The sequence below is a fragment of the Charadrius vociferus genome, unplaced genomic scaffold, assembly GCF_000708025.1.
Source record: "Charadrius vociferus isolate BGI_N301 unplaced genomic scaffold, ASM70802v2 scaffold738, whole genome shotgun sequence".
Taxonomy (NCBI): Eukaryota; Metazoa; Chordata; class Aves; order Charadriiformes; family Charadriidae; genus Charadrius; species Charadrius vociferus.
Window position 1 is genome coordinate 728,250 of NW_009649467.1, and position 19,890 is coordinate 748,139.

The 19,890-nt window shown below is 44.6% G+C and overlaps 1 protein-coding gene across 1 annotated transcript in view; it reads right to left on the minus strand.

Annotated features, from left to right (window-relative positions):
* Nucleotides 1–1,500: 1,500 nt before the first annotated feature.
* Nucleotides 1,501–19,890, minus strand: part of ARID5B (AT rich interactive domain 5B (MRF1-like)) — a 107,459-nt gene continuing 89,069 nt past the window's right edge. The window contains exons 7-8 of the mRNA XM_009889803.1: nucleotides 8,429–8,627; nucleotides 1,501–4,435 (exon numbers count right to left, since the gene is read on the minus strand). Coding sequence (XP_009888105.1) covers nucleotides 2,285–4,435; nucleotides 8,429–8,627 — 2,350 coding nt within the window. The 3' untranslated portion in view covers nucleotides 1,501–2,284. The remainder of the gene's footprint in view (nucleotides 4,436–8,428; nucleotides 8,628–19,890) is intronic.

A 19,890-nucleotide genomic window follows, 5' to 3' on the forward strand; every position in this document is an offset into this window, starting at 1 on the left:
CTTTCTTGCCTCTCCCCGTCCCCCAGCCCCGCGCGGCCTCAGCACAGCTCCAAAACGCCGGCCATCAAACTCCAACGGGATGTAACCAAAAGGGTAATCGGACACTTCGCGTAAACAAAAGCACGACTCCAGGACACACAGCTTAACCGACACAAGGAAGAGAAGCGTTTGCTTCACCAAACACACGACAAGCTTCTGTTTGCGTTTGCTGTAGATTTGTATATTGTCTCCCCCCCCCCCCCCCCCCCCGCCCCCCCCGCATCCCCAAACCCCTGATTCTCACGTGATTCAGATCTAGTGCAACTTTACTAGAGATGTCCTCCACACCGCGGCCTCTGCCGGGCTGAGCCTGCGGGTCTGTTTCCTGTACGGTTTGTGGAGCAGCAGGATGCTCTGCACTGGCACATCCATGTTCTAAGTTCTACTAGTCTGTTTATCGATCATTTAAATATAGTTTTACCACAGGAATATAAAGTATTTAATTGAAGAAGCTGGATCTTTAACAGTAGACGAGTATATTATTCTGGTTTCCACCTTTGGATATTAAGTATGATACATTATATATTGTATTTGGCTTCATATCACGGGAAAATTTAATGACATGCCTAGCATGCAAAGTGTTTCTTAGTAGTTTCCATTTTTCTTTCCATATCGATTACGCTGTCTTTGAACAGTAACTGAGATGGTTTGAATCACAACCAATTTTCACATTGTAAAAAGCCTCCAAGTCACACTTTGCTTTATCGATGTCTATGCTCAGCTGCGTGGCAGTGACGTCCTGCAAAGTGACTATACATCCATAGGGAAGCTCTTTCATCAGGAAAACCCAGCCCCTCCACGCCTGGGCTTTCCCCCTGTGAAAGGATGCCCAGGGAGAGGCTGAGATCCCCGTGGGGGTGAGGAAGGACCACTGCACGCAACCCCCTACCCGTCCTACCGAGCCCAGCCCGCTCGTGAGGCACAGGCCCCGTAAGCCTCTGATCCAAATCAACATTGGCTCCTGTCCTAATTTCTGGAATTCTCAACATTCTCGCAAACCACAAATCCGTTTTCTGGACTCCTCTGTCATCCAGCAGCTTGTGCCAGGGAAGTTTTGTTCTCTAGACTATTTCTCTGGTAGGCAGGAGGGTTTCACAGCCTAGGTAAGATTAAGTACAACGCTCGGACAAATTCACGGACCAAAATACAGGAAAGCAAAGCTCGGTGGGAGGGGAGAAGCGGCGGAGGAGCCATCACAATAGGAGGAGGGCAAGAGGTGCTCAGCACCTCGCAGGGGCGGACCGTGGGCAAAGGAACCTCGTTTGCATCCTTGCACCATAACATCACCTACAGTATGTTTATAACCATTAAGATTAATCTGAACCAGTTGCTTCAGTTTGTAAACAGTAAACGTTACCACAAAAACGAAACAAAAACACTGCTCAAAAGTATAAAGAAACTGGAAAAATTACAAACACCAAAAAAAAAAAAAATTAGGACAGCCACAGCCTTTAAAAAAAGTTGCAGATAAAATGATACTGTTTAATTTAAAAAAAAAAAAGGAAACCCAAAACAAAAAAGAACAAACATAAAGAGCACAGAATATACTGGACAAACAAAACTATATAAATTATTGTGACCAAATGTGACACTGGTAGTTTACGAAGTGGATATGTACAGTCAAATTAAACAGTGTTTACCCTTCTGTTCTAATAGTGTTAAAATGAAAAATCTATTGCCGTTTTACTATACATTGCATTGATTGAATCTTTAAAAGTCAGGAAAAGTTACCCAAAAAAGCACATCCACTGATTGTACGGATTCTCGGCCCGCTTCTCCTTTCCAGGTTCATCTCAAGTCCTTGACTCATTTGCGACAACACACGCACGGCCTCTGGTCCACAGCTCAGTGAAAGGCAAACGCAGCCCTCACCTGGGATTGCAGTGAGCTCAGGACTGGGCCTGCATTTCCATGGCTCCCTTTGAACATTTGCTCTTACCATATACAAGTCCTTTCAGAAAACACATATGCAAAAATCCAATTATTTTTTCTTTTTTTTTTCTGTGTTTGTTTTTCTTTTGGGGGGGGGTAGGGATAAGGGGTGAGGGGGCCAATGTGGGAGCCAGAATTAAAGAAGCAGTCCTGTCTCCATCAAACTCTGAAGTGCTCCTCTAGGTGGGATACGGCTGCATCCTGGTTGGCAAAAATACAGATCGCTAAATCTGCGAGACATCGTCGTCACAGGGGGAGGAATGTTGCTAACTTAACTTTTCTCCTCAGACCTTTTTTTTTCGAGCAAGGGGGTTTACAGTTTTGTGCTGGGATGTACAGAGGATAGCTGGGAAGGTGGGAAGGCGGCTTGAGGGTTTATAGCAGCTAAAGGATAAATGCTGTTATGCAAAAGGTCACCATAGGAACTTCCTACAGGTGTTGCTGCAGCTAAGTGTCTGTACAGTTGCTGAGAGTTTGCAGGGGATGTGAGGAATTGTCTCTGCACCATGAAGGAGTGGAGAGCCAAAGGCTGCATGAGCGGGGAGAGCACGGTCTGATTTTTCAAGTACTGCAGGGGATGAGAATACCCGGGCGGGAGGCGATTGTTCAGCCCCGTGCACAGGCTTCCTGGATACAAACCTGGGAAGATGGGGGCTGAGAGGGGAAATTTGTGGCTTTCCAGCATGCTGCCAGAATGGAGGCCATGCACCGGCTTGCTGCCTTCCCCTTCTGGGTCGGGAACCTTGTCTTTCGTCGAGGTCTCCTTTGGTAAGTGCAGAGGAGAGACAGCTCGGATTTTTTTTTCAGAAATGACTTTGTCCAAATCCTCCAGGCTCCGTTTCAAAGGCCGGGCGGCCCCCACGTTTTGAGGGCTCGTTCTGCGGCTGATGATAGGATGCACCATCCCCTCCATCTTCCTCAGATTCTCCAGCCTCTGGGCCTGCTGCTTCCCAGACCTGTGGAGCAACTCGCTGTGTTTTTTCGGGGCTGTCATGGCCATGGGGGACACGCGGCAAGCTTTGGGGTTACAGTCTAGGCTTACCGCCTGGCTGCTCGCAGCCTGGAACGGGGAAATACCTTTGCCTTCTTGCTGGGCCATGGATGAATGAGGGAGGCTGGAGCCCGAAGCCTTTGCAGTCTGTTTGTGTATGCTCTTTGGAAGACTCAAATCTGTTGGCTGATCATCTGAAGAGGCCTCCATTGCTGCCTTTTTTTCTTGCTGATGCAAAGATGGGCGATAATTTAAATTTAGTTTTTCTTGGTGTTTGTGTTGAGTAAAAGTAGAAATATTTTCAGACTCTCGGAACATGTCCCGGGGGAGGTACTTTGATGTCTGTTCATTATTAAGGTGGTGTTCGGTGTGCCTATAAAGGCTGTGCAGATGAGGTGATGAATAAAAATCTGCCAAGAAAGTGGGCACATGGGAGTGCTGCAGTGCCCTTTTCTCACTCATTTTATCTTTGCAGTCCTGGATATCTGTCTTCGGTACGTACGACTCGGCAAGAGAACTGAGGTGATGTTTTGAAAAATCACAGCACTGAGGATCTGGTTTACTTAGCATGTCATGTTTAAAAACGTCGTTAATCGATTTCCTTTCTTCCTTGGTTTTGAAACTCTGTACGTGTTGTATGACTGAGGGCCTATTAATTGCTACAGGATCAGAATTAGGGGCGTGGGGACCTTGTGATATGCTTGAGGACAGCTCATCTCTGCTGTTCAGTTTCTTTTTGCTGATCAATGGTGGAGGAGAACCGTAAGGATAGCTACAAGACAGGGCTGCCCCACTGACCTGCGACAGCAGCTTCTTCTTTGCCAGGGGTGACATGATGCCCGGATTACCCTTGGAGTAGAGCAGTGGCGTGTAACCAAAAGTGGAGTCATCGTTCATGGACCCGGGCAGCTCCTTTTCTTTGAACATGTCGAAGTTCTGGACCACCAGTACTTTGGGCGTTTGCTTTAGTGCATTGTGGATATCTTCGTTTCCCAGCTGGTCCACTTTCACCGTGCAGTTTGCGATGTAATCGGCCATCTCTGGCAGTTTGTCATCTTCCATGTCGCTCTGAGTGGGCAGCTGGACTGGGAAAGTTGTGAAGGGCATTTCTGGAGGTTCGCTTTCTAAGCTGTCAGTAAAAGCTTTGTGTAGTCTTTGTTCAGGCTTTGTGTCTTCCACAGCATCTGCTGAGGGGTGTAATCGTTTTGTGACAGTGGCATCCAGCACGGTGTCTTCTTCTGGGGGCATGGATATACTTGAGAAAGAGGACGAGTGCTGAACCTCCTCCTTGGCTTTCTCGCTGCTTGTGCTGTTTTCTGTCAGGTCTGTCTTTTCCAGAGGCAGGGGCCGAGCTGCCTCTGGTAAAAGAGATGGAGGGCCTTGTACGAGTTGTTTCATCTCTCCTGCTGTAGGATGTTCTGGGAAATTTTTCTGGTCTGCTGATTCTTGATCCTTCTCTTGTTCTGGTGAAACCTAATAAAACGATTCAACAGACAGTAATAAGAATGCGGTGTGTTTTGGCAGACTGTTCGTAAGATCATACACAGTACACCGTTGGCTACTTTTAGAGAAGTACTTGTCAATCTCCTTGCTGGAACGTGAAGGCTCTAAGGCCAGGTATCAGACCCAAACACAGAAACGTACCTCCTGGAAATATTAAGAAACACATCATCCCTGCCAGGGTCACAATAAGGCATTTCAAAACAGCAGATGTTTGTAACCCGATGAGAGGCACCAGTGGCTTGACCAGATAGCTAAACGCTGAGGTTATATTCTTTTAAAATTAATTAGGCAAATGCAGGAGAGCAGATTTCATAACACAAACGATAAGGCTACAGAAATTTCTCCCGCTAGCCAACTTCACCTACGAAAATGACACAACGATTCCCATGTGTTTTCTTATATAAAGTCTCTCCAGCGTAGCTATCTTAAAATTCAGTGATCACAGAGGAGATCATTCACACCCAGTTCTGCATTAAAGTGTGAAAATGACAGAAATGGCATACTAGGAATCCCTATTGTAGGCAGCAAATCACTGCCACAGCTTAACTAGGACACACATTTTTTTATTAACGGATTAAAATGAAGTTGTCAACATTCAGTAAGTGTGTGTGCCCGCTATTGCAAACATGGCTTTTATACGTTATCGTCAATGGGCCCGCAGCTTTTTCTGCTCCCCCATTAATAAAGCTTGTGTGCACAATTCGCACTATTCATCCCATTATGTAGCCAGCTGAACTGTGACCCACAGAGGTCACCAGAGCGTCCCATCTGCGATCCAGCTGACTGACAGCCCTTTTCAAAACTGCTGTCAGTCTCCTCTGACATGTCGTGGTAGAAGACAGTCATAAAACGGCAGCATTGTGTGAGCCCTTTATTATTATTGTTTTCTTTCTTTCTTCGTTGTAAAAATAAGACGCATTGAGAAAGTTATTATCTAAATGCGGCTTTATGGTCTGTCATAGGAGCGGGGGATCGGAGAAGGTCCTAACGAATCTAACCCTCTCAGAGATTTATTTCTACACAGCTGCTTTTAAATATTCCTGGCTGTTTGGTTGGCCTATTAGTTACAGTGTCTGTTAGTCATCCTAACTTTTTCTTTTTAAACTCATAGCTGCCTTTTGCAGCCAAATACCATCATTAGGTCCTTTACAAAGTACCATCGCTAGTCTCTTGAGATTATAAAATTACAGGAAAATACCAGACAGATGAGCAAAGCAAGAAGGAGAAAAAGAGAGAGAAATCATATTTAATAACTGTACATTCTGCTCTTTGTTTCTGTTAAGCAACATTTTGATTGAAGTTTCAGCTATTGTGAGGAAATGTGCAGTCTAAGGCTAATAGCATTTTGTCTGGTATCTCGTTACACTGACAATGTCATTGTGATGGCAGGAAAACAGTGAAAAACACAAAAGCAAATGCAACTCTAATAAATTAAAGTTATATTCTCTCCCTGCATAGTTCTTATGGTGTATGAGTTGAACATGCAATTGAGAAGACCACACATTTGTAACTTGATTACACTTTTGCAGCTCACAACTATGGCCAGCTTCTAGGCCATGGGCAGAAATGGTTTAAGTGGTGGCTTTGTTGGGGCCATGCCTACAACACATCTACATGTGTGGCTACAGAGGCTCCCCGTGAGCACCACACCAGCGCTGCTGTGCCTGCACAAGGACTGCACCCAAATGCGGAGCCTGGCACGAGGCTCCTCTGCTGGGGGATGGCTGGGGTGAGAGGGACACGCAACCGTCTGCCCGGCTCCAGCAGACTTGGATTCCTCTCCGCTCAAAGGAGCCGGATGTCTCCTTTCTGCTGGCCCCGTAAGGGCCACGTCCTGGGCACAGAGCTCTCCCTATGGCGGAACAAAGATGAGCTCTGCAGCTCTGCACCCACCATGGGTGGAAGCGCCCACCACTGCAAGTCCCTCCACTGCTTGGGCTTCATGTGTCCACCTACCCGTACTGTGACCTGCATGAAGGCTGAGGTTCTTAATCGCCCACCTTGATTAAACAGGGGCAGGACACGTCTTCCATCCCAGTCAGGGAGGAGACATTAATTCTGCTGTAAAAGGTACCAGTTTACAATGGGAAACTGCCGTAATTGTACATTTTTATTGTCTCGTCTAGGCTCCCTACATTTCCGATAAGCACAGCTTAAGAACTCTTCCTGCAAACCGCACAAAAATAACTGCAGTTTAAGCAGCAGGAAGTTTGAGATAGGGAACAACAAAAGCAAGGAAATTCAAAGTTAAGGCTTACGCTCTGATGCTGACTTGTTATGTTGTGCTTAGCAGTGGCAGTACAGATAGTGTGTAACGTATCTTGCTGATCCAAGACCCCTCAATAAATAACCAGGCACGAAGAAATGACAGGGGAAGGGAGCGCAAGCCTTTACTTTGCATCTTCTTGCTTTGGGAAATTTGTGTTGCAACCTTCCAGTGACTGAAGCAGGTTTGAGTGCACTCTCCTCCCTATGTATTTTTTATCAGAAGTGGAGGGGTTTTCCCCCCAACAGGGTTCCCTGCTTTAAAATTACAGTGCGAGAGAAAACAAAAAACCTCCCCTCTGTGTGCAATGCCCTTACATTAGGTACTGTTGATCAACGCAATTGTTGTAACTTGTTGTTACAAAGGTACTGTTGATCAAGGCAATTTAAAACACAAATTCTGGTTTGGATGGGAGATGAACTGTCCTTGTAAGCACAACTTAAGGAGGTAGTGGGACACGAAAATAAAAATTTTCTGTTCTCAAAACTGGGTACACAAAGTCTTACAGGCATCCATGTTTACTGGTCCTGCATTGTTTTCTTTTTTTTAAACAATGAGGAGGAGGATTCTTGGTAGGTGACTCAATACCAATTTCCAGACTGGTTTAGAAACAGGACTTATGTACCTGCCAGACGGCAATGAAGTCAAAGGAGCAGCCATAGTCTGCTGGGCAAGTCATGTGTTTCGACATTCTTTAAATACTTACTTTCACTGCAACGCCTTGAAGGCTGCTGTGATCTGGCAGACTGAGACAGGAAAAGCAACATCTTTTGTAGGGGTTGTGTGTGAGGAGCTTCACCGCCTCCTTCACACAGGGCGCAAGCAGGGCACAGGAGAGAGTGCGCAGGATGTGCAAAAGAAAGTGCTTAAGTAACACTCGAGCAAAAACCCCACTGATTTTATATCACTGAACAACGCGTGAAACTTACTCTTATTCGCAGACAAATATGAAATCTACTCATCTATCTTACTTTGGGCTGTGAACGTAAAATCTGTTCCACAAGGGCTGTCCTATGACTGCAGGTAAGGCAGCTCGACATGGAACCCGGGGCCTGCCCATGTGAAGCAGGTGAGAAAACAGGAACCTATCTCAGCTGAAAACCATCTGTGCCATGTGAGAGGGAAGTCAGTCTCAGTTAGGGCCTGGAAAGTGTTTCCCTCAAAACCTGACCTTTTAATGCAAAGAGAAATTTAGTATAACACAATAAAAATCCTGGGGAGTGATCTGTTTTTTGAAAGACGTGCATACATCTGCAAGCATGGAAGGGCTGATCCAGAGGTTACCATTATAAAAATCAGCTGTGTCCAACAGTTACCACAGTATTATCAACAGTATTAGAGGTTCCTGCAACCTATACTTAGATTAGGAAATAACTGTGGTAGTTGTGTGGTTTCCTTTTGGCAGCTGCTGATCTTTTAGTGGTGACCACTGTATAATACAATGAGCAGAAATGGTACTTGTTACATCCAGCACGCTTGGTATTCTGCCATCGCTGCTACGCAATATGGAGCTAACTGGTTGATGTTTGTAGCCCAGCAAAATCCCAACACAGGACCACAATTTCCACTGCCAAGCAAACTCAAACGCCAACTGGTTGGAATTCTCCTGTTTAAATCATGTATTTTATCACTGGATTTCACATAATTAAAGCTGCACATTTTTAATTGAAAAGTTGAAAAGCAGGAAAGCAACCAACCTCAGATGCATCTTGGGGTTTCTGTGCATTATCTTTTTCCTTCTTGCTTTTTTGGTTTTCATTTTTGATGCGTTTTGTTCCAGACACTTTTGTTTTCGCTTCACTCTCCTGGGAACTGTTATCCTGTTTTCGAGGTTTCACTGGAGGCAGTGGCTTATCTTCCTCTCCTTTAATAAATCTTTCATACGGCAGGATTAATCTAGGGGATTAAGGAACAAATAATTGATCAGATTTTGCCATTCTAGCAAAGAACAAAATGTATCTACTACGAGCAGTTTACTTAATAAATCCATTTTCTTCCATGCCATAAAAGCAACAGTGTAAACTCTACATCTACAAATCCAAGTATGATAAATCAATTCATTTGGGAAGATTATCAAGTGGTGTAAATTCAGTGGAGTTTGTGTTGGTGCGGATCATTTGTCAGTAACATTGCAGTGGTTTATGCGGCTACACCAATTTGTACCAGATGAGGATATGAGCCACTACTTTCTAGCGGGATTGAAAAAAAAAATAAAATCCACCATTTAATTTTATTTTCCCTCCCTCCCCTCAAAAGCATGCAGCAAACCCCAGGAAAACACCTACAAAGCCACAGCCAACTTGATAACAACTACACAATATCCAGGCTGGTGGTTTGCCTGCGTGCGAGGGCGAGTGCCAGGAACTGGGCAGAAGAGGAGAGAGCAGAGCGCAGGAGACCCGCAGCGGTGGGCACAGCACCCAGCACGCTGCCATCACCACCAGCCCACCTGTGCGACGCACCCATGCAGTGACAGCCACCCCGCTCCCTGCCTTCGCCAGGGAGTCTTTTTTTAAGGAAGAAGGGGAAAGGAAAAGAGCTAAAAGCGAAGGAATTTTTCACTGTGTAACTGTCCTCCACAAAGCGCACAAAATCGCTTTAAAAAAGCAAGGAAGAAACACAAACAAAAAATATCCTCCCCCGAAAGCATCAAACGCACTGAGTTTTAATCTATCTGTTTTCCCTTTGCAATTCTTGATCTGAAAGGAAAAATAACTGATATAATTAAAAGGGATGGATTGCATTACAATCTCAGTTTCAACTTCAGTGATTAAAGTTTTTATAATGCATTTGGTATGATTAATGACTCACTGTGGGATTAATACAAGACTCAGACTTTAAAAATATGAACTTTAATACACCAAACATAATTTGTGTAAAAAAAAAAAAAAGAGACAAGTTGACTCTATGAAGAAAATGTACTTTGCTTATAAACAACATAAATCTGTTCAAATACCAGGAATCCTTAATTATCTTTAATCTAAGACTCCAAGGCAGAAACCTCTTTGGTTCAGATATTCGTTTGTTATCCTAGAATCAGTTTCTAAGCATGCAATTTTGATTTACATACTTAGATGTTCAAACACAGTTTGGGCTTAAGAGAGCAGAAATTAGATTGCTCGTGATCATAATATTTTACATTTTAATAAAATACAACATAAATTATGTTAAAATATAAACCTAATTTATGCTATATTAGAAACAAAATTCATTAACTGAGCATGCTCTGACATGGTATGTGCAAAGAGGCGTGAATAATACTTTCTAGCCCTGAATTTGGCAGGACTCCAGTAATGAAGCTAAGCAGAGCCCACAGGGAATATTCATCTTCAGATCCCATTACAAACTGAGTTTAAACATGTTACAGCTGCTAAAACTGGAAACTGCTCCCTCTATGCAAACTTAGCAAAATAATACGTAGTTGCCAAATACCTGCTTCCCACTGTAATATTACAGTTAATGTTTATATAATAAAAAGCATAACTAAGCAGAATAAGAAAAAAATAATCTTGTTCATACTTGAGGCTGCAACATTTCATTCGCAAAGCGCAAATATTGGTGAAAACACTGAATTCCTCCCCACGCTGCACAAAGCGCTTTGGACTTCACTTAGAGGCAAGGTTGGGTTTCACACAGGGCAACGTCGAGGCCGCTCCGCCATGTGTTAAATATTTAGAATCGCTTTTAATAAAAACACATTTTATTACAATAATTGTTAGCACTGCGAGGGGAGTGTTTGACTTTGTTTTGTTTCCATGGGAACAAGTCGCCCATTAAAAATCTACATATTCCATCCGCAAAGGTTTCGGAGGCTGTCCCGCGCCCCACGGAAGATGGAGATGCTCCCGGCCCATGAGTGGGGCCTTCCATGAAAGATGCCGTGCGATTAACCCCGTGGCTACGGCCGGGCCGGGAGCAAGGCTCGGGCCGGCAGGATTAATCACCGCTCGCGTGCTCTCCACCGAGCCTTGTACGGTAACGCGGGACGCAAACTCCTCCTCCTCCTGCTGCACCTCACCAGAACTCATTAGCTTTGGCGCTAATTAGTAACTGTGGCTTAAATTTCCTTTTCTGATCTTAAGGGTTCATGTGGGAGTACAAGGTTTTCATTTTAGTTATTTTTCACTGAGCTCAGCAGTTGGCAGGCCGACAGCAGTAAAAATACATTTCACATAGCCGGTCAAAGGCCCGGAGCCAGCGGCAGGAAATCTGGAATTAAATGTTTCGTGTATCGGGGAGGCGGCATGACTAAGGTAAAACTGAATCAAAACACAAGGATGGCTTGTTCGAGGATTTTCCCCTCCTCGTTTGAAACGAGGGCTGGCCGGCTGCTGTTCCCCGCTGCCGCCGCGGCGGCTTTTGGGGGCAGCGGGAGAGGAGCCGGGCAGCAGCACGGGCTGCGAGACCCCGGGGAGCAGCACCGAGCCGAGCTACGCCAACGACTGCCGCTTCACGTAGAGATTTCCGTCGGTTGCAATTTTCACTGAATGTTTTTTCAGTTATCCTGTCAGGGTACAACACAATTACCCACAGGATATGATCTTATCATTTGATTATTAGAAGTTTTTATAGCGCAGGAGTAATAAAGCTAATACAGCTCTCGGAACATGTAAGCAGCCGGCTCACATGCCATGAAAGCAGCCGGCTTAGCCAATTTAAGGTCAATATTGCCCAACACAGGAAGAACGCGATCTGCTGTTAGCCAAATAGTTTAGCAGAATGTGACATGTCTGAAACCAACACGAGATTTTTTTTTTTTCTTTTTTGTGTCAAATATTTGCAGCGCAGGTAAGATTTAATCAATCTTCGCACAAGGAGAGGTGAAGACAACGTCCAAAAAACCAGAGCCGGATACCTCGAATGTCTTCCACTTTGGAAACAACAACTACATTTTCAGTCGCTTTGAACTGCGGCTGTACTTCATGGCGGGGGGGTGGGGTGGGGGAGTGGAGTATCAAAGTATTCATAGGAAAGGAAAAGGGGGGGAATATTTTGCGGTCTAAAGAATATTTACTTGTAAAGCCTGTGAGGAGACCAAATAAAAGGGTCTTTATCATGATCAAGATTCCAATATTAAGATTAATAAAATGTATTATTTATAAGTCAATTAACATAAATAGAATATGTAAGCACTAGTGTATTAAAAAAATCTTTCCACAGGCAGCAGATTTTTAGCAGCATGAGGTTTTTTTTTTTTTCCTGGAATAATACAAGAATAACATTTTCCAGCCAAGAGCAGAAACAGTAGGGGAGTCTTTGCTATCACAGGGCTTCTTATTAAATTCAGTCACTGTGAAAAGCCAGTCTTTTTTTTTTTTTTTTTTTAAATAAAGACAACTTAAAATCAATACAAGTTAGATTAACAAATCAGTACTATACTAATCCTGATTTATTACAATCGGCAATATTAAGTTTAATCACATATAAACTGCTACTCAAAAAAAGATTTTGCTTTACTAAGTCCTGAATTAAATAATGGTGCAGAGTGTACTGAGTTTTCAGATCTGCATCATCTGATATTATGAAAAATTCAATGTACTTCTCTGCAGCAGATGTCAGAGGTCAGCAAATCTATTACAGTAATGTAAGTAATCTGGCTTTCTGCCAACCTTTTTTTAAAAAACACTGAAGCAGATAATTTTATATTTACAAATTCTAAAATCCTCCAGGGACCGAATCTCTTTCCCAACAAAAAGCAGAAACTTCACATTAGAGAAATGTATTTCACAGTATATCAAACATGTCTTCATCATTAGCATTTCATAAAAAGAAAAAATAAGCCCTTAATCTTTATTAGTCAACATTTTTTTCCCAGCTACAGAACTAACAATACAAGATCTCATCTGAGCCAGTAACCACTACATTTTCATGTATTGATTATGCAGAATGAATGACTTTTTTGGCCCGACTCTGCTTCACGGGACACATGAGAGCACATCTATTTATAGACACGATAAAAAAAGTAGTTACAATAATGCAAAGGATCTGACCAGCCCAGAAAGAGGAAGGAAATTAAATGTTAAGGCTGCCAGTTTCCTCTTTAATTCTCCCCACTGTGTATGGATATGACGGGGCTCTTGGGCCGGGGAGGAACCATATGCCCAGGACACACAGGGTGAAGGAGGGAAGGAGGCAGTTCAGCACAATCCCTACAATATTTTTTATATCGCTTATTTCAGTGTTTATTTTTGTTTTCTTTCTGGCAGAATAAAATATTCCAGCACGTCTCCCATTGACATCATCTTGCTTTCTCAAGGGCTCCAAGCCCAACACAAAACCGTGCGCAATGGAGCCTCCGAGCCACAAGAATAATATTGGAAGGACTTAAAATACCAAAGCCCATTCCTTGGGAGATGCTGCCCCATTCCCATGCTTGGCCAGAAGGTTAAGGAGGTTGATTGCAACAGGAATGGAAAAAGACTTAAATCTGCTCCACCAAATGAATACAGCAACCAGTTAACCTGTGGAACTCACTGCCAATGGATATCTTGGGGCCAAGGGATTAGTGAGATTATGCAAGGATTAGATGCTAATGTAAATCATGAGAACATTAAGCTCTTAGAGTTTAAAAAACACTGAAAAGGGACAGGCAATAAATCTCTTTACTGGTAGGACTTTGGAAAACACTTCCCCCCGGGCACATTATGCCACAGTGGCTCTTGCTCCTTCCTCTGGAGGGCACTGCAGGAGCTGGGGGACGAGCTGCCCAGTCTGCCTGGTTCAACAGGACAACCACCTGGTTCAAGAGGTCCTCACAGCAGCCGGGCAGAGCCGCCTGCACCCCCTGCTGCCAGAGGGTCTGAGCACAGGGCTGGGACCAGCTGCTGCTGTGCTGGGGCAGCTCAGGGCAGCTCCAGCAACAGCCCCCATGGTGCAAAGGGGCCCCTATCGATAACCTCAGTGACAGAAATCCAAGTCTTGTTCCCTAGAAACTCAGTGGCAAAACACTGAGTGGTTTTAAGGGACCAGCAGGAAGGCCCGAGCTCTGATCCCAAGAGAAGTCTTGTATTTTTTTACCCTGATGCTATTCAAAAGGGATAAATCTCGGAGCAATACTGTCAGCGTAAGCATGGGAAACAAGCCACCTTCAACAGCAGTCAGCTGGTGGGGATGGCCAGGAGCAGGAGGCAGCTCTCCTGGGCACCAGCAACAGATTCCTTGCACAGAAGAGGGGAGAGGAATAACCCAAATTCTAAGGTCTCAGCCTGTTTTCCGAAATGGGAATATAAAATGCATTAAGCAACTCAAGCAGTGTGTTCCTCAAGCCTGACTTCCCCGAACCGCATTGTACGATCCAGGGGTTACAAAAGCAAGCCTCGCATGCTTTTGTGCAGAACACAATAGCAATAGGTTTATTTGCATTTGTCTGAAGTACAAAACTGGCATGTATTTTATCAGCAAAGACAAAATATGTTTGAGTTCAATTTTCTTTCCAAAGAACTTTCCTTCCTTAAAGAAATGGCTCTTTCATCCTTTCATCAACAACTTTCCTCACAGCCCACTGGGAGTGCTGGTGGGTAATGAGAATGGCTCACTGCTGAAAGGTGGGAACTGCGCTGCTGTAAGAGAATTCAAAGACACTTTGTTTTAAGTAAACTGGAAATTAGTGACATTACAAACACAGCTGTTGATTTAGCTGCACAGCTAGGCGAGGGAAGCTCAGGCACTCTCAGTCCTATGGATCAGCAGGGGGAGATGAACAACCCCCGTCTTTTGCCTTCGGTGCAGACTTACTGCATGGGAAAGATTCAAAGGAAGGGTGACGGGGACAGAGCAGCTTCCCAGGTCACTCTACCAAAATTCCTACAAGCTTCTGTTTTGGCCAGTCACCATTTCTGCATCTAAAGGCAGACATGTATTTTGTTCAGTAGGTCCCTATAGTCCCTGCAATCCCTGGTGCCTATGTTCGGGTCAAGCTTACAGGTGCCATTTTGCATTGCCAGTGGGGTGCAGGTCCCCTGGAGGGACTCCAAAACCCTGCTGACCCTCCCTGGGAGCTCTGAGCCACATCTCCATTGCACAAAGCTGAACAAACTAGGGGCAACCCCTGCCACGTTAGCCAAGCCCTGCAGTAAAGAACGAGGTGGAGGTTCTCAGCAGATGTGGGGAATCTGAGGGGAAAGATTTTACTCTCCATCCCTGGTGCTGCTCCTGCAAAGGAGAATGGCACATCTCCCACCACACAGCACCCTCCTGGGAAAACTCAGCTCCCAGCAAGGAAAAGGGGCTTGTCCCCTTGGCGTTGAGCCTGTCCCTACTCCTGGATGTCCAGAAATGAGGTTACCGTGTGAGACACAATTTACCTGATGTTGAACAACCCAGAGCACCCAGCTCAGCCGTGAGGAGTGCTGGGAACACAAGAGCATTGGGCACCCTCCACAGCCCCAGTGCTCGGTGAGCGACAATGCGCACGTGTACAGTGGGCACAACTGGGAAGTTCCCCTCTTGCTTGGGTGACAACCCACTTGGGAGCATCAGGTAGCACACGGCATCCCCCAATTCTGATGGGACAAACTCCTGGGTGGAAATAAGGATGTGGCTGGGAAAACAATTCCCTCTGAAGAGAGAGTCAATCTGTTTCCACGCACTGGAAGGCAGTGCCTGACTGCCCGGCACTCTTGCACCCAAGGACTCCCACTGACTCCAGTGCTGGCCAGTAAGTCTCCAAGGCTGAAAACCCAGAAATTTTGAAAAAAAAGTGTGTTCTCAGATGTTTTGAATGGATAGCTAAGGATCCGTTTTAATGGTAAACAATTACATTCCTCTGTCATCTGATACTTTTTAAATTTTGGGGAGGGGGGAAGCTTTCTGAATTTTCAATAGTTCCTTTGTTAAAGCATCTGTTACTCACATAATTGAAAAGATGTTTGTTCAGTGGTATGCTTGAGAGTACAGTTATTTAATCTTAATGATAAAACCCTGAGGGCAGAAAATCCTAAGTAGAAACCTCTTGTTATTTATCAAAAAGAAAAAAAAACACAACCAAACCAAAAACCCAGGAAAAGAAAGAGAGAATTGAGACACCTCATCTATCTTCATGCTTAAATTTGTGCTTGATGGAAAACTATTGAGACAATTTGCCACTTACGAAGTTTTCTGGGAGTCTGGGACTGGCTGAAGTGGGAGGGGGGCAGAAAAGTGGGGTGAAGACAAAAATAAAACAACCAAGTTAGGACGAGAAGAAAAAACTTCTGCCTGGCAAGTTTTTTTGGGTCAAACAAAGAGCTAGCTGTAGTTTGCAGCATGACATAACATTTGATTAATTTTTGCCTGAGGATGTTTTCACACTTAAAAGTGTAAATCAAACCCTTCTATTAATTACAATGTGTATTAAAAGATAACCAGAAGCATTTTCATGTAGATCCTACACTAGCCTCCTATTTTTTGTTTCCTCTAAAAGATTGGCTGCTATTTCCTACAAAACTCCACTGAAATGCTCACACGTTACCAAAGTTATCCAAACGCTTTAACAAAACCAAACAGCATTTGCATGGAACGCGGGGCTCTCGTGCATATTGAATTACTGCACAATATCCTTAGGGCAGAGAGACTTTACGGCTGTTAAAGGGAAACCATGTAAGGGACTTATTTCGACTCGCCTTGTGTTTCTGATAATATATAATATTTACGTGAGCGATTTAGACAGAAAAATGGCAGAACGGGCTCTGAACTGCACAAGACACTGTATCTCCTGAGGTTTAGTCCCCTGGTATGGGACAGATGTGCAGCGTGCTCTGCATGTGCCCAGAGGCCATGCTCACAGCCAGAATAAGACCCTCTGCAGGTCCGTGTCCAAAGCCTGGGCACAGCCACCCTGCTGGACTGTGAAGAACCACGACCCACTCTGGGGACCCATCTCACCTACCTGCTCCTCCTCAAGTCCCATGTGGTTGTGGCTTTGCAGGACACTTTCCCACTCAGCTGCCTGAATTTGATGACACCAGGAAGCCTAATAAACCCCTCTCCATCTGGGTTTGACCAGGACAGTCTGGTTTTCAAGGTGCTAGTGACTCATGCGGGCCAAGAAATGAGACACACTTCTAAAGAGCAGGACTCGACCCATGGGGTGCTCTGGGTGCATCCCCTTCTGGAGACCCCAAGGGAACCAGGCTCCCAGCAGCACCTGAAGAGGCCAGGAGGGCTACTGCTCTATGGGACCGTCCAGCTGCCTGCCACGACACCTTCAAACACCAACACGACGTGTTGTGCGTGTTTACGTGTAGCTTGCGCACAAGGCTGGCTTTGGAGGAAACCAAGATGAATCACAGCCAGACAGAAAAAGGCCTCAACAGGCAATTGCTCATATTTTTGTTTTGTTCAATGCCTTTTATTGGGAACTTATTATATACTTTGCAAAATAGCAGGTTGGGTTTTTTGGTTCAGGGTTTGGTTTTTTTTTTTTGGTGGGGATGGTGGTGGTGTAATATTCATGAAAAATCCCTAAGAATGACGTCATCAGCACTGCAGAAACACAGCCTATCGTTCAAGTCGGAAAATTAAAGCTGTCGATCATGTGTTTTGTGTAAAAGCGAAAGAAACCTCAAACCCTGCATGTGAAAACCACATCTGCATTATTAGGGGAAGGCAGCAGGGAGAAGAGTGCTTCGCAGAAAAGTAGCCGTTTCTGAGGGTTTCTTGATAAGAGAGAGAGAGAGAGATGTAGGGTGCTGACAAGGGCTGCGAGAGTTTTGCAGGAAAGGTTCAGGCTGAATCAGCTAATACCAATCACGCACGCCTCTAGCTTTCTGTGATCATGCAAGGTAAGTGCGCTAAAGGAGCACAAATGAAGAAAGTAACGACCAAAACAACAACAATTCATAAGCTCTGCACGGTCCGAGCTGTGCACAGAGCAACAGCCCCACGATGGGAAAACATTAATGCTTTTTATATTGGTAATCATCTGTAACATGAGCAATTAAGTACAGTACTAATGGACTATAGCCAAGAGCCTGGTACTAATATTAAAAACTGACAGAGATGAATAGGTTTGGAAGGAAAACTAGGCTGACAAAGACATTTTTATGAAGTGCTTGGGCCTATTTGGAATAACCCAATCAGAGGCAGGTTTAGACCAGCCATGCCTACAGTGACAATAACGCATTCATTGGCATTATACGATGCCTGCTACGCTTTAAATAAAAACACCCGTTGCTTCTACTCAGCAACCTGCACTTTCATTATTATACTCATTAATAAAACAAAAGTTGTCTAACTAATATACAAATAACACTTACTGAAACACTGGCAGCCTCGCCTTGTTTTAAAATGAAACCAGTTACTGGAAACACAAACCGTACTACATGAAAAATGAATCAGTTGATAATGCATACAAAATCTTTCTTTCCCTTTTACCAGGGAAACAAAGCAAACAGCGCACCGACCGAAGCACTCTGCCTACCTATAGCACAGCAGTTACAACCCCCACAACCCCTGCTCCAAACAGGGGGGCACAGAGAGGGGAGCAAATCATTCCCCACAGCCTTTAAATCTGGCTTTGTTTCATTCAGCATTTGCCGTCCTTGGTACCACAGGTCTGCAGCAATGTGCTGCCTTTTTAGAGGTTATAAGCACCTTTTGAGAAAAGCGACATTTCTTCACAGGATTTGCTAGACAGAGAGGCAATTCTGCCCTCTTCGCTTTTTATTTTGGCTGTTGGGACTTTTTTTTTCTTATTTTATTTCACTTCGCCCTTTGAAGTTGCATGTGAAACTCCACCTTGCAGAGGGGAACTTGGAGAGGGCAGGAAGGTGGGATGCAGTACCTGAATGGGACGTACGTGCCATCCCACTCCTCAGCATCCTAAGGATGTCACTGAAAGGTCACTGCCACCTGAGCAGCCTTGCTATGTTAAAGCCAGTGCAAACAGCTAGTAGCTTCTCTGTCACCTTGGAAGAAAGCTAGTTAACACAACACAGACGCCACTGAGATCTAGTTGTAGAGATGAATGGCACGGCTAAGTCAAACAGCAGCGGGATCAGTGAAGTCAGGGAACTGCCTGTTCTGCCTCCACTAAGCAAGGAAAGGCCAGTGGGATTCAGAAAGGAGAAATCATGAGGTTTATTCAGCATTTACTTCGCAGCTTAATTCAATTTCCAGTTTAGCTTTACAGCTCACCTTCAAGTTAGAAAATGTATGTGTGTCCTGAATCATGAATGTGTATTCCTGCACTGCAGTTCTGGTTTTAGATTAAATGTCATCTGAGCACTTTGGCTACAAATGAGCATTACATTTACAGGTGCTGTAGTTAGAATTACCAGCTGAAACAAACCATGACAATTTCATTTACTTTTTTCCAAGTCTGAGGCTTAATACAGCTTTCCTGTGGTGGAAAAAAAAAGCGTCTAAACACTAGAAATATAGAGATCGGACTAGTCACTGAGGTTTTTTGTATGCGCGCTTTGATTTTGCAGACCAGATTTGGTAAAGCATATTTTAGGTAAGCTCAGGGCTATCCTAAAAAACCTACAAGATGTTTTCTCCAAATGCCATCCTTTGACAGCCTTCCAGAGACCTGGAAAATAGGTGCCGCCTCATATCAGACCCAACCTAGAACTACACAATATACTGGCATCCAAGGACTCAGATTTGAGCTCTTTGGTGTGCTAAGACCAATCTAACCATTAACTAAAAGACTCTCCTCGGACTGGCTCAAGCAAGCAGAACTGCTTTTCGGTAGCCTGGAAAGGCTTTTCAATCTTGAAGGCATCACAAGTCTGCTCAGTGAGCACAACGGGCTTTGTGGCACTTCGTGGCATACCCCTGAGTAACTGCTGAGTAAGTCACACAGACTATGTGCATCGGAGTGCAATTCAAGGCTTTTGCATGTAAAAAAATAAACCACTAGCATGAAAGCAGAACAGAGAGACAGGGGTTCATGGAGTACTTGTGAATGGCTCATTTATTTTTCCACAACTAGAAGAGATGCGCTCTCGTGGCGACTCTAGGATTTGAACAGAGCCCAGCAACGCTTGGTCCCTGTGCAACCTAAGCCCGCAGAGACCTAACTCTCATGTGTGCCTGCGTCTCCGCTGTCAAATAAACAACATCCTAGAAAGCACATCTGGTGAGGGAAGACCCAGACTGCCAGTTAGAAACCCGTCAGCTGGCGTGGGTGCAAGAAGAAGCCCTGAGACTCTTGGGGCTGTAATGATGGAGGGAA